The sequence below is a fragment of the Odocoileus virginianus genome, chromosome 11 (genome assembly GCF_023699985.2).
Source record: "Odocoileus virginianus isolate 20LAN1187 ecotype Illinois chromosome 11, Ovbor_1.2, whole genome shotgun sequence".
In the NCBI taxonomy this organism is placed as follows: domain Eukaryota; kingdom Metazoa; phylum Chordata; class Mammalia; order Artiodactyla; family Cervidae; genus Odocoileus; species Odocoileus virginianus.
The window spans coordinates 45,228,055-45,242,830 of record NC_069684.1 but is presented as its reverse complement, the minus strand read 5'-3'; the positions used below and the strand labels follow the sequence as shown (position 1 = coordinate 45,242,830).

The 14,776-nt window shown below is 38.4% G+C and overlaps 1 protein-coding gene across 10 annotated transcripts in view; it reads right to left on the bottom strand.

Moving 5' to 3' along the window:
- The window catches only part of SDCCAG8 (SHH signaling and ciliogenesis regulator SDCCAG8), a 250,106-nt gene that overhangs the window by 99,134 nt on the left and 136,196 nt on the right, over positions 1–14,776 (bottom strand). For all 10 annotated transcript variants that reach the window (XM_070474379.1, XM_070474381.1, XM_020905022.2 and 7 more), the window contains one exon: positions 14,095–14,237. In XM_070474379.1, the coding sequence (XP_070330480.1) occupies positions 14,095–14,237 (143 nt within the window). The remainder of the gene's footprint in view (positions 1–14,094; positions 14,238–14,776) is intronic.

Here is a 14,776-nt window from a genome sequence, read left to right as displayed (position 1 = left end):
TAATTTTAACTACAGCCTTGATACTGTAAACTCTTTGCTATGTAAAATATATAAAGTGATTGTTCCACGTGCCACACTATACACATGAGGATAGCAGAACCATACAAACTGCAAAAATTAAAGTTCTGTGAAAACTGGGATTGAAAACTCACACAACCACTCTGAGAGGGACAAGTCTTCCTTTCTCCATCTCTGCCCAATACTCACCCCACCCCCAATTGTGATGCCATTCAATTCAATTTTTCTTTTTGAACAAAAGTTTCAGTTCTTCCTTAGATGGGAAAGACGTTGCAAGGTCTTATCTCAGACCAATGGGCACACCACTGCAAACATCATGGCACTCGGCTACCCTGCGGATTCTCTCTCTGTGGTCAGCCTTCCCAGCTGCCCTATCTGTTACTGTCTGATTAGTTCTGCTAAGGAGCCCCTCCCCGGCCAGCTTTCCGTGCCATCTGTTCTACACAAGATGGCTGCTGCCCAGCAACCTAACACTGCCCTCCTACCTGGCACCCGGCTACCATCCTTACCCCAAAGTGCTAACACAGGTTCTCACTGCTGGCAGAGTCAGGATTTCATTACTACTACTTTGACAAGTGCAGGGTTGTTTGTAATTTCTCTTTTATCCTGATTTTGATTGTACAACAACCTCCCACTGATTCAGTTTGCTTCAGTTTTGTTGCTCACAGATTTTACTCTCCACATTAATCTCCCTCTGGCATGTTACTGCATCTGTTCCCTTTTTTATTATTAATTTTCAAATTCCCACCATTTTTGACAAAAAGGAGGTAATCTACACTCTGTTTCTGCCCATTTCATTTTCTTTAATTTGGAAGATAAGTATGAAAGCATGCCAAAGAAGTTAATTCTCCGTTAACAGTTTATTTTCTGGCATCCCTAAGCCTTTGTATATGAAAAACAGATAGGAATAAATGTTGACTGAATCACAACAACATAGTCGCAACCATTCCTGAATTTAATGAAAAGCAAACATATGAAACAGCATTTAAAAAGTTTATTAGTTACATGAGTTGTCTCATGCTGTCATTCTCTTTTCCACTTTTAACAGATAATTCTTCAGATAATTCTTTGTGCGAATTAGTCGGAGTGCAGGATCTGAGTCTGGGTTCATCTACCATTCCACCATGAGCTCTATTTTCACTGTAGATGAATTTTATTATTCCTTAATATAATTATCATCTCTCCTCAACCCAAACATTGATGATTATGTCAATTGTGAACGATTGTGAATAAATGCCTTATTTCAGAAATAGGCTAAGAAGAGAGAACTGCCGTCAGTGCATAAAAGCAGGGCTTGAAGAGCCCCTAGGTTGAGGAACTGTTTCCATTAGATCTTGTTTAACAAACAGTTAATATCAAGAATGGCAAGATGGTTTTTCCTCTAAAGACAAGGAGGGCTACCTAAGATTCAGAAAATAGGTAGTCATGTTATTTAACAATGTACTCTCTCTGTATCCCCAATTTGTCAACACCACCACCTTGCAACAAAGGACTTGGGTAATGAGATCATTGTCCTAACATTTTCTAGATTGAGCAACACACTGTGACTGATAATTCGTTTATTTTACATGAATTCATACTTACAGCATTGGAGTCCCTGAATAGATGAGCAATACCTCAGATTTACAGAAACCTGCATTAATTTAGATGATTTTCATACTCATGTATATCCTCATAAAATCACAGTTAAGATCTGTAGGAAATAAAGTGTGGTAACAGACTTCCCAGGGTGATGGAAGATAATCAGAAACAGAACTATGTCCAGGCAGGTGAACCACACTTCAGATCTGCTATTGAAAAATCAGAACATCTTGAACACTGCTAAAACCCACTTTTAAGGTCCTGTCTTGAACAGCCCCCTATCTCTGTCTCTTGCATATATTCCAAAAGTGAATTGTTACTTTATTTTATATAATTCTTTTGTGGGTACAGTTATATTTATAACTACTCTCTCAACACAGGGTGCCTTGTTTTGTTAAGTCCCCTGGTCTACAATAGGCTCCTTGGAGGTAGTCACACATTGGTTTCAAAGGAATGAGTTTAAAAGATACTGGTACCTTCCACGTGCTCCACCTCTCACCTGGGAGAGGGAGCGGCACACTCAGCTGCCACCGGTGACCCGAGCTTGCCGGGTGGAGAGAGCTCACACAGATCCAAGGTGAAGCAGTCTTGCTCAGCTGGACATCTGCTCTACACGCGGCTTCTACACATTTTCTGACCTCTCCGGTTTCCATGCTGAGTTCCTGAGTTCAGGGCACTGTCTCCTTTGCTTGGCCTGTCTAATGGAGTGGTAGTTTAATAAAAGTTTGTTTACTGGAACTGGGCTTCCTGGTGGCTCAGATGTAAAAAGTTTGCGTGCAGTGCGGGAGACCCAGGTTCAATTCCTGGGTCAGGAAGATCCCCTGGAGAAGGAAATGACGACCCACTCCAGTATTCTTGCCTGGAAAATCCAATGGACGGAGGAGCCTGACAGGCTACAGTCCATGGGGATGCAAAGAGTCGGACACGACTGAACGACTTCACTTTCTTTCTTTTCTTACTTGAACTGGGCCCTCGTCCTCCATGAGACATGGCCCGAGACAGGCACTGAGGAGACTGATTGTACTCCAAGCCTCTTCTTTCCTCAGGATCCTTAAAATAAGCTTTGATTCCAAGATTTACCAACCACTATTCACCCTTACCTTGGGTATAGTGGGTATATATTCACCCACTCTGTGGGTATCAGGGAGACATTAAATAACAAGTGGCTTATGCCTAATATTAAGTTGATGATTATTTAAATACTTCTTTTACCTTAAATTAATGTTAGCAGATTTTCCTGCAGAAATATATTTAGACTGAGGGCTACGAGGATAACAATTCTGCTCTTGCTTTTTTCCTCCTATTTTCACTGAGGTTGATGATCAGTGTTTTGAGTCAGGCGAGTGGTGTGGGTAATACTTTCTCGGTTTCCTCTGGGCTTCCTCAGAAAATGAATTGGCAGCCACCGCCACCATGCTCCAGGCTGTGGGCCTTGTGGCAGGGAGAAGAGTACATCTCCAGCGTGGATGTTCATTGCCCACACATTTGGGCTTCACAGACGTTAAGGAGAACCTGCAGAGACCATTCTCTAGTAGCCTCTGACTCTAACCTCTCTTGCCCTGGGCCACATCTAGACAAGGGTTCTTAGCTGGTCAAACAGGTGGAGCAGAGTGGACTCAGGCAATGTGGCATCCGTCAGAGCACAATGAAATGTCTTGTCTTTCCAAGGCTCCCTAACAGCTTGCTCCTTCTGATACTGGGGAGGGGTGTGGTGGGGGGCGGGGAGGAGGGAAGGAAAAGAGGACGCAATTTAAAACAGTACCAAGGCCGTCTATTTCAAGACTTAAAGATGTTGGTTGCACATATATCCATTTAAAATTATTTTTGACACGTTCTCTGCTTAATTTATTCATGAAAAGAGTATAAGAAAAAAAATGAGCTTAACTTTTAAATGGAAACTTTAGGCTAAAAATTCCTCAATAATTTGGAAAAAAAAAAAGATACAGTTCACTATGGAATAGCAAGAATACATGTCAATGCTATACCATTCCCTTCAAAAGAAAAGATATTGAAAGACTGGTCTTTTGACCTAAGTTAGCTGTCACCTGAAAAAGAGTGCTATTCCTTCCAAATTTTCACTAACAATATAGAGAGGAAAGGAATGTTAATCCAGCATTTACAGAGATCTTGTCAAACGACCTACTGCCGAACTTGGTGCTGAAGACACAGAGAGGAAAAAGCCCTGTTTCTGGCCTGTGAACTGACACTTTACAATCCCAAAAGTATTCCTATTTAGCTCTTAAATATGTTTTTACACTTATTTGTGAATACCAATTCCAGATCACATGTTCTAGAGTTTGATGGATCCAATGCAAACTCTGCCTCCTTTATTCTCACTCCCCCTTCCCGTTGTGTGACTTTTTTGGTTCTCTTATCCAAGATTCAGCTTCTTCAGGCTTGTTGTTCTCACTGAGAAAGCAGGGTGTTTCAAACTTCTTATGTAAAATATCATTTTTATAAGCAGTATCTAATCTCCTGCAAAGCATTAACTTTGTAAAATGAAAAAAAAGAAATACTAGGAAAAAAATAAAGATACAGAAAAAAAAAGAGAGAGCATACTGATCTTACATGTGGATGTTGTGGCAATTTAAAACTATAAAAACATTTCCAAACACTCTCATCTTGGATTTATCTTGCCACAGAGTAGTACCACACAGCCCACCATGGACCACATTTACTAAACCACTGTTATCTGAAGCCAGGCACAGTGCTTGGCATGTGCTAGACATTCATCTATGCATCCTTTACATCTCTCTTTTTATATTCTAAGAGTTCTCTAAATAGAACCATAGAGCATCCCTGTGGAGAACTGATCATGCCTCCTTGGACTTATGTTGAAAGTGGAGAATATCATTCTCAAGCCAACATGACAGAGATCTACTCTTCTTTCTCTTCTTCCCACTCCCAATCATCCCTTAGCCAAAGGAAAAAGCCGAGACTGCTAAAAAGACAACAGAGGACACAGAAGGGACCTCTGTTCTTACATTTAGTCAAGGTCTCTGACAACCTCCCCCTTGCTTAGTGCAACACTCTTCGCTTACTCTTGGGGTTTTGCTGAGGCTGCCGGCCCCAGGACCCAAAAAGGTGTGTGTGAACATCACTCAGTTTTGAAATTTGAACTGAAGGTTTCAAATTAGAAGTGGAGGAGCCAGGAAATCACATTATTATAGTTTGAAAACAAGGCATCTCCTTTATCTTTAGTTCAGATTGAGGGATGTGGCTCTATGGTATGGAAGAACCTGAAAGAATGAGCCAACATTCAGACGGAAGTCGAGCCCTGTGATTGACAGAAAATGACTGCACTTGGGAGCTGCCTTGAGTCCCTGGTCCAAGAAACTCTGCGGCCCCAGCCACACCTGGGTTTTACATGGTCTGGTCATCAGACTAATCAATTCCCCCTTTTGGGGTTTCTGTTTACCTCAACCAAAGAGTCCTCACTCATATTGGCAATCTGAGAAGTCAAACCACTAAATTCAGGAACGTCCTTGCGCTCAGTCGAGTCCAACTCTTTGAGACCTTATGGACTGTAGCCCGCCAGGCTCCTGTGTCTATGGAATTTTCCAGGCAAGAATATTGGAGTGAGTTGCTATGCCCTCCTCCAGGGGAATCTTCTCGACCCAAGGATCGAATTCAGATCTCCTGTGTCACTTGGACTGCAGGCGGATTCCTTACCACTGCACCACTGGGGAAGCCCAACCAACGGTTACTACCTGGAAGCTAAAGGCTCTGGAACGGAAGACTTAATCATCCTGCCAAAGTTAAAGCACCCATCACAATTGGATAACCTGGTGACTCCTCTCTTACACTCTTTTTTACTCCCAAAAAGACACAAATACTAACGTTCAAGTTTCTACATCTCACGGTCATAAGGTTAAATCTTCCCATCTAGATCACAAAAGTATGTCATAGCATAATTACCCATTTCATGAACTGCCTTAGATTCCTGCTCTGAGAAGTTCTTCGATATATATATCATTGAAAACATTATTTATGTAAAAGTGGAAATATGCATTTTAAAGGAAACTCTGCTGATATAAGCTGGAGCCTGCAGGCTGGCCTCCCTTTTGCATTTTGTGCAATCCAACTTCTAAATTCTCTGGAAAATAAACAGGGAAGACTTCCTGTAGTAATTTCCCTCCAGATTAGATCTGAGAAAAAGATACAGGATTCTAAAGAATGTGTTTCAATACATGCATGATAGTTATGGAGAAGAGTGATTGCCTCAATCAGTATTTAATAACAATTACACAAGCATTCAGAAATGGTTGTTTTAATATGTAATATCACTTTATATAATCTGTCCACTACGTATGTAAGTGGAAATCTTGTGAGAAGGACTAATAGCTTTTTAAAGATGTTTGGACATGTCAAAAACAAATATGTGAAGGAATTTCCACTTTTTAATAAAAGCCTCTCTTTTCTCTTGGGCACAAAAGAAATGAAGAAGTAGAGTGATCGCTTGATTATAATACATTAAATGACTAATGTGAATGATGCACCAAAGGACACTGTTTCTTAGGAAAATCACAAGCTAAGATGACAATTCATTGACTGGTATTTATATCAGTACATAAGGGAACATATGAAAAAGCAGAGACATTACTTTGCCAACAAAGGTCCATCTAGTCAAAGCTATAGTTTTTCCAGTAGTCATGTATGGATGTGAGAGTTGGACTATAAAGAAAGCTGAGTGCCAAAGAATTGATGCTTTTGAACTGCGGTGTTGGAGAAGACTCTTGAGAGTCTCCTGGACAGCAAGGAGATCCAATCAGTCAATTCTAAATGAAATCATCCCTGAATATTCATTGGAAGGACTGATGCTGAAGCTGAAACTCTAATACTTTGGCCACCTGATGTGAAGAACTGACTCATCTGAAAAGACCCTGATGCTGGGAAAGACTGAAGGTGGCAGAAGGGGATGACAGAGTTTGAGATGGTTAGATGGCATCACCGACTCAATGGACATGAGTTTGAGTAAGCTCTGGGAGTTGGTGATGGACAGGGAGGTGTGCTGCAGTCTATGGGGTCGCAAAGAGTCGGACATGACTGAACAACTGAACTGAACTGAACTGATAAGGGAGCAGCTAACACTTATCTCTATTATAAATTTATGTTATTGGTTTTCTTGGTTGTCTTTTGGAAATGATCGCATTAATCCATTTCCCTACTAATTCACATAGAAAACCAACTCACATAGAACTACAGCCTGATGGATAACTATATAGGCTTTGCAGGCAAATTTCTGGGTTTCAAAGACATACCAGTTGTGTGACCTTAGATGAATCATTTTACTTCTTTGTGCCTTAGTTGTGTCCACTGTAAAACAAGGAAATAATGGTCTTCACCTTACAGGGTTATTGTGAGAGCTCGATGAAAAGTACTCAGCTCAGTTCCCAGAACACAGTAGAGGTTCAGTAAGTGATGGCTACTTGCCTTTAGCTAATACCTCTGTTATTATTTTTTAAAAAGCCACTACATGTGGCATGGTACCAGGCAGACCCAAAATGAACGTATTCGTAACCTCAGAGACTGATAAAAATGAAAGTGAAAGTGAAGTGAAAGTCACTCAGTCGTGTCTGACTCTTTGCGACCCCATGGACTATACAATCCATAGAATTCTCTAGGCCAGAATACTGGAGAGGGTAGCCCTTCCCTTCTCCAGGGGATCTTCCCAACCCAGGGATTGAACCCAGGTCTCCCGCATTGCAGGTGGATTCTTTACCAGCTGAGCCACAAGGGAAGCCGACTGATACTTGTATGTATTTAACTTTCTCATGTATACATGTGTAACTCCCAAATGCTAGTTTGGCCTCTGGAATTTCCCATGAAATGTCCTTCATTTCCATTTTCCTATATCCAAATGCTACCAAGGATAATAAGAAATTATCTGTCCCTCTGTTTGCATAATATTTTATCTGAAAAGTCCCTTCTGGATCTTATCATTTATCTTACCAACTCTTTGTGTATTTTCTTTTTGCCCCCACTGGCCTATAAGCTTCTGAAGGGCAGCATCTGAAGCTAGTTTATACTCATGTCTCCCACCATCCCTAGGATAGTGTCTTGTAACAGGAAATGTTCCATGTAGAGTGAGCAAATACATGAACATATATTTTTAAACATAGCTGGACGTTTGTTATGGAAAAGAAAGAAGCTATTTGATTACTATTAGCAAAGACATAAGTGGAAAGGGAGTAGCCTTGCTTTTGTTTTCATGTATAAAATAGCAACCCACTCCAGTATTCTTGCCCGGGGAATCCCATGGACGGAGGAGCCTGGTAGGCTACAGTTCACGGGGTTGCAAAGAGTCAGACACGACTGAGCGACTCCACTTCACTCACTCACATACTAGGCTATGTATGTTTAATGATCATGTTTATCAGGCACTGGTTTCAAACACTCTCAGAGGGGCCATCTTTTAATTATAGAGACCTCTAGTTTAAAATTCTGTGTGTGTGTGAGGTTTTCAAGTAAGGTGAGAGGCACTTTACCAAACCTACTGAGTTGTTAGAAGGGTTATCATTTGATTTGACTATACTTAAACTTATGTGCATAATAAGTTAAAAATTTTAAAAAGTTATAAATCATAATATAGTATAATATGTGCAAGAAAAATTCTCAACAAAATTTTTCATCTTTGTTACATCTCATATTTTTTACCTTATATGAGAATACATACACACACACACACATATATATATACATATATATATATATATATATATATATATACACACACACATCAACACTGGGCTTGAATAAACAGTCATAAACTTGTATTAACCATTCTTACAATAATGACTTATTGAACTCCAACTCTTTGCAAAGTGCTAAGCTAGGTGCTCTGAGAACTATAATATTAATAAGATCTCTCCTCCCATTTGAAGAACAATACATCACAGAAGAGAAGACAATCAGGTACATAAAAATCTTCAGAGTATGAATTTATTTTTTCAGATGTTCATTTTCCCTGTTTTGAGGAATTTGTTTAGTAGTAGCAAGTGCCTTCAGCTCTCAGTGGGAAGGAGGATTCAGAGGGAGATGTGCTCCCTCTAGCACAGGTCCTCAGAGAGGACTACAGTGAAAAAATTAGGATTTCAGGGAAACCTGGAAAATAAGATTATAATAGAGCTAAAGAAGCTCAAAGGGGTATTCAGGGTTTACAGAGCAGTGAAAGGAAAGGAGAGACCAAAAGTCAAAGGAGGTCTGCATCTGCTTAAATCACATGCTAGAAGTCAGCATGTGAGAGGGTGGAACTGGTAGCAATGAAATCAAGTTGGAAGGCTGGGGGCCTGTCATGTGTGCATGCGTGCTCAGTCACTCAGACATGCCTGACTTTGCGACCCCGTGGACTGCAGCCCTCCAGGCTCCTCTGTTCATGGGATTCCGTGACCGAGTCAAGACAGTGTTCATGAATGTACACGGCAGTGGCTGGCAAAAGAGATTGGAAGGGTGTTAGAAGAGTATTTTCATAACCCTTAAGAGAAGTCACCAGAGCCTAAATTATGATGAATGTTAATGGTGGTATGAAGGACATTTCCATGAAATCTCTCTGAACTTTACAAACTAAGGAAACATCTTGAGCAAAGGATATTCCAAGCAATTTAAGCACCTAATGCCCAGAAACAGGAATTTAATAATGCATTGTCTTAACTCATGCTGTTCGACTATCAGAGTTGGAAGAAAACTTAGAAATCATCTTGTCTAATCTAACTTTACAGGTGAGTATGCAGGTTCAAAGAATTAAGTAATTTGTCAAAAATTGCAAAGACAGTGAATGCCTGGGTGAAGATACCAAAACTCAGTTTTCTCAATCCTAGGATACATGCTCCCCATCCCTTGATAACATGTGTATGGTTTTAATTGTTACTTCACCAAAAGTATACCTGAACCACACTTTATTCTTTTCTTTTTTTTTTTTCCCATTTATTTTTATTAGTTGGAGGCTAATTACTTTACAACATTGCAGTGGTTTTTGTCATACATTGAAATGAATTAGCCATGGATTTACATGTATTCCCCATCCCGGTCCCCCCTCCCACCTCCCTCTCCACCCCATCCCTCTGGGTCTTCCCAGTGCACCAGGCCCGAGCACTTGTCTCATGCATCCAACCTGGGCTGGTGATCTGTTTCACCCTAGATATACATGTTTCGATGCTGTTCTCTTGAAACATCCCACCCTCGCCTTCTCCCACAGAGTCCACAAGTCTGTTCTATACATCTGAGTCTCTTTTTCTGTTTTGCATATAGGGTTATCGTTACCATCTTTCTACATTCCACATATATGTGTTAGTATACTGTAATGGTCTTTATCTTTCTGGCTTACTTCGCTCTGTATAATGGGCTCCAGTTTCATCCATCTCATTAGAACTGATTCAAATGAATTCTTTTTAATGGCTGAGTAATATTCCATGGTGTATATGTACCACAGCTTCCTCATCCATTCGTCTGCTGATGTACACTGAAGGCCCTTGGCTATTCTTCCACGGTTCTTGAAAACATGGTCCTCTCTATGTGCTTCTACCCACTCCTTTGGCTACAATATCTTTATGTAAAAGCATCCAGATCTAAACCTCTGTCATGATCTTTCTCCTCACATTGGATCTACACTGGACATCTTCATCAGAGTTCCAAAATAAAGCATATTCTTTCCTCTGCTACTCCTTTAACATTCCCCAGTTGAATTAATGGATCATCTACTTAACACAGGCTAGAAGCTTTGGAATCATCTTTTTAAACTTTTTTTAATTTTTTAATTGGAAAATTGCAATTTTTTGTTAGTTTCTGCAGTACAACACCACAAATCAGTCATAATTATACACATATCCCTTCCCTCCCCACATCCCAGTCTTCTAGGTCAGGAATCATCTTTAATTCCAGTCTCTCTTATCATCACCCTAAATGCCTCCTGAAGATACTATATCCTTTCCATTTTCCTGGCGCATACACAGCTGAGGACTACTACTGTACTTATATTCTAATTGGAGTACCTGCCAATCATCTCTTCCATAACCAATCTGTTTTCACAGTGCCTTTCAATTACCTTCCTTAAATATACATTTGATCCTAGCATAGTTCAAGCTCTCTTGACTTCTTGAGTTAAACAAGATTCCAACTGAGGGGCTGTAAACTTTTTCTATGAAGGGCCAGATAATAAATATTTTAGGCTTTGAGGATCATACTCAATTCTGCCATGGAAATACTACACATAATACACAAAGGATAATCATGGCTGTGTCCAATAAAATTTTATTTATGATTTTTGTGTGTCATAAAATATTATTTTTCTTTTTTCCTCCCAGTCATTAAAAAAAAATTCTTTTTTTTTCAATTATTTTTATTAGTTGGAGGCTAATTTTTACATAAAAAGAAAAAACTCTTAGTTCATGGATCACTTTAGAAACAGATGATGCACCAGATTTGGCCTATGGGCTGTAGTTACCAACTCTGTCCTAACTGGTTTTCTTATCTCCTACATCAACTCTCCAAGGTCACTCTACACAGCTGTCTGAGTCGGGATCCTAACCCCAAAAGTTGATCATGTTAGAAGCCCTGATTTAAACATTACATTAAGAGTAATCCCTTATTTTCAGAATGGCCAAAATTCCAGAATATGGCCCACAAGACCCTTCTTCTGGTCCCTCTCCCTCTCTTGCCAAACACCTAAAGTAACTGTAGAGTCTATATTCTCTCCCAACTTTACATCTTTGCATATATTGTTCCCTCTACTTGCAGTGTTTGCCCCACCTTTCTCTACTTTGAGGACTCTTTTTCATGAACTCAGAAAGCTTTCCCTATCTCCTTCACCTCCACTTAATAGAATGAGACGGTTCTCTTTCCTATGTGCTTCTGTGGCAATCTTAATCCCTCTCATTACAGTGTCATCACACTGTACTGTAATTGCATGTATGGATCTGGCCCCTTTGTAGAATGTGAACAACCTAAGGGTAGGAACTGAGTTTTTCTTTTCTCTCTATGTCCAGGGCCAACCAATGTATGTAAATGATAGTAGGTGCTCAATAAATACTCATTAAATAACTGAATGGTAATTTTACTAATTGAGTCCTTCAAAAAATGTTGAATTTCTATTTTTCATTTTTAAGTCCAGTTAGATAATAAAGGGAAATCCCAAAAGAAGTGACAGGTTGACCTATAAATTTTTATTCATTTAAAAATTTTATTTGCCCTAGAAGATTTGAAATCCTTATTTTAATCACTGTTTTATAGCATCTTTTTCATATTTAATTTTAAACTTTGCTTAGAATATGACACTCAAAATATTTAAATTAAGGCTAAATGAAGTGTTACCTGGGTGAGATTTATTTATTTCAGCTAAAAACACATATATGAAATTTCTCAGCCACACACTTGAGTATATAAATCAATAAAGAATGGCGAAGGGAAGGAAATGCTAAAAAAAAACCCAAATAGTGTGTCAGAAATATTTAGTCCAACAAGCAAGTCATTTTCTGTGCAAAACAGAGATATATACAGTTCCTTTCATTTTTATTGTCATCTTTAAATTTATGAATGTGGATTTTATAAAACATGAACATAGACTAAGTGTAAAATGCTTACAAAAGAGTACTGCATTTAGAAAATAGATAATTAAGCTTTATTTTCTATAAATTTCTGTAGACTTGGAGTAAATAAAGCTCAATAGAAAAAGCTTTCTATGGAACCAAGCAAAACCGTTTTTCTTAAGAACAAAGGAATTAGTTACCACCAGTCCATTTTCAGCGGTTGCTGCATCTTAATATGCTCCACTTGCAAGAAATGGATCTCGTCAGACAGTACAAATTGATAGAGCACAGGAGAACTCTCTATGGCTTTGACTTCAGAAACTAACTCTCTGAATAAGACAGAATGGCAAAGCGGGCAAAAGCAGCATTAATATTTATTTATTGAAGTTCAGCCACACTGAGACATTAAAAGCTGTCCTATTTCTGTGGGTTAGTAGTACTTAGCACACAAATGGTTGGCTCTCAATAGAAGTCTGACAGAGAAGAAAAACTATTAAATATCATGATCAAGCTAAATTCTGAAACTTCTAAGATTAAAATAACCATAGGAACTTTGTTAACATTATGTTCTCACTTCTATAGTGAAATACTTTAAATGGGCATTAAAAGAATGGCTATTATTCTGCAGTATTAAGCAATTTTTTTTCTCAATAAAGTGTTTCAACTATTGGGATTTTTCCAGATATCACATGTGTATAAATAATTTATTATTTTTTCTTTCTTTCATTTTTTCCCTTTCTCTCTTCTCCTTTCTTCTCTTTTCTTTCATTGTTTAAAAGGGAAGTTGGCAAACCATTTGGAATATTATCATAACAAAATGTTTTTAACAAAGTTTCATTTTAACAGAACTAGAGGCATCTTAACACTAACCGAAAACTTTGGGAGGTTCAACAACCTCTAGAATATTTTTTTTCTCCAAATGCAGGCTGTTCAAGTGGTGCTTTTCTCCATCTGTTATCATACCGTGCTCAGAATTACATTGTCATATTTAATGTAAAAGGGATCAGTCCCCTTTCATAGTTTAAATTCAACATTTTACTATGATTAGAAGACCAGCGTTTTTCTAATTTATGAATAAACCAGATTTTATAAACTTATGTAGGTATTTAGACAAAGTTCTCTCTAAAAACTGAAAAACTCTAAGAATTGAACAAACCCAAAGGCTTGATCTGAAAACTGAAAAACTGTACTAAAACTTGAAAGGAAAAGAAACCATTTATATGGTACTGTGAAACACCTACAATCTCAGTTTGAATTTTTCTCTGTGTCTGTATATTTATGCATATTGTATGTTTTCAATATAACAAATTTCCCAATGTTTACTACCTAAAATGTATTATCGTAATTTAGGGCTGAGCTATGTGTTCACTAAAGTTTTATGACAATGATGCTCTCGCGTCACAATATCTCATGATGGAAGTGATGTAGTTTGAAAGCACGATGGTATAAGCACGGTTATCGTAGTGGCTTAAACATGAACAGCGTCAGTCAGTCCCATGTCTAACTCTTACACCTCCTTAGGACTCAGGTTGCTTATTTTGTAGCTCTGCCACCTCAGTTTGCATCTTAGGATGTCTTTTGTTTCGTCTCTTTCACCACTGACAGTATCTCACTATTTTCCTAAATATATTCCTCAGATACTTCAGTTCAACATTTTTATTAGACATAAAATTAACAGGAGAGGTAGTGGCTGTGGTAGAAGAAATATGTCATTTTGCTTATATTGATAGAGAATCACCTAAATATTTGAGCATTGTAGATGAAAGGTTTTGTAATCTATCAGTAATTCCCTGCCACACTTATCATTCACATGTCTGGGTGTTTTGCTTACTACATCTCCACTTTTCTTAATATGCCTAAAAACTGTGTGTGAATTGAATGACTAAGACTTAACTCTAACAACTGTTTGGAAGCCTGTGGCAAAAATCCGAGGGATGAAATTGGTGCTGCGGTGCATAATGGGATTAGGCAGTACCTGGTGAGGTGCAGTTGGTGGTTGGATTCGCCCAGCAGTTCTGTCAGTTTCAGGCACTCCTCTCTGGCCCGGGTTGCCTTCTCCTGCTGCTGTTCCAAGCGCTGCTTGCTTTCACTCAGTTCTAAACTCAATTTCTCTATTTCCTTAGGCAGAAAGAAGAGGGTGAAGAGTATCACTATAAAATATATGCACTTGAAATCAAAATTATCTCATTTTTATTTTTGCCATGAATTTCAATATGATGAAAAATTATTAGAAAATTTAGGCTAGCTTCCACTTTATGACAAAGGGAATTTACCCAGCCAGAAATGCACATTAGTGAGGATTTTTTGGATCGTAAGATGCAGTCTAATTTTAAAAATGAAATGATTAAATGAGGATAGTCAAAATGGATAATCTGTGCTTTGAATCTAAGGCTCAGTCTCTTTAAAAAATAATACGAACTTAAAAAGTCACTACTTTTTAAATATAACAGTTTTGTTTGTGAGATAAGATCAGACATATGCAGTGATTTACATCAAATGTGAGACTTGATTTTAAAAGACACATTTATGGTTACATTTGGATGTTTTGAAAATCAAATTAAATGGTAAAATAATTTAAGATATCTTTTAGAAAAATATGAGGTGTAAAAGAAGACATCATTATGATGCACACTATTATTTGGAAAAAATACTTTAGG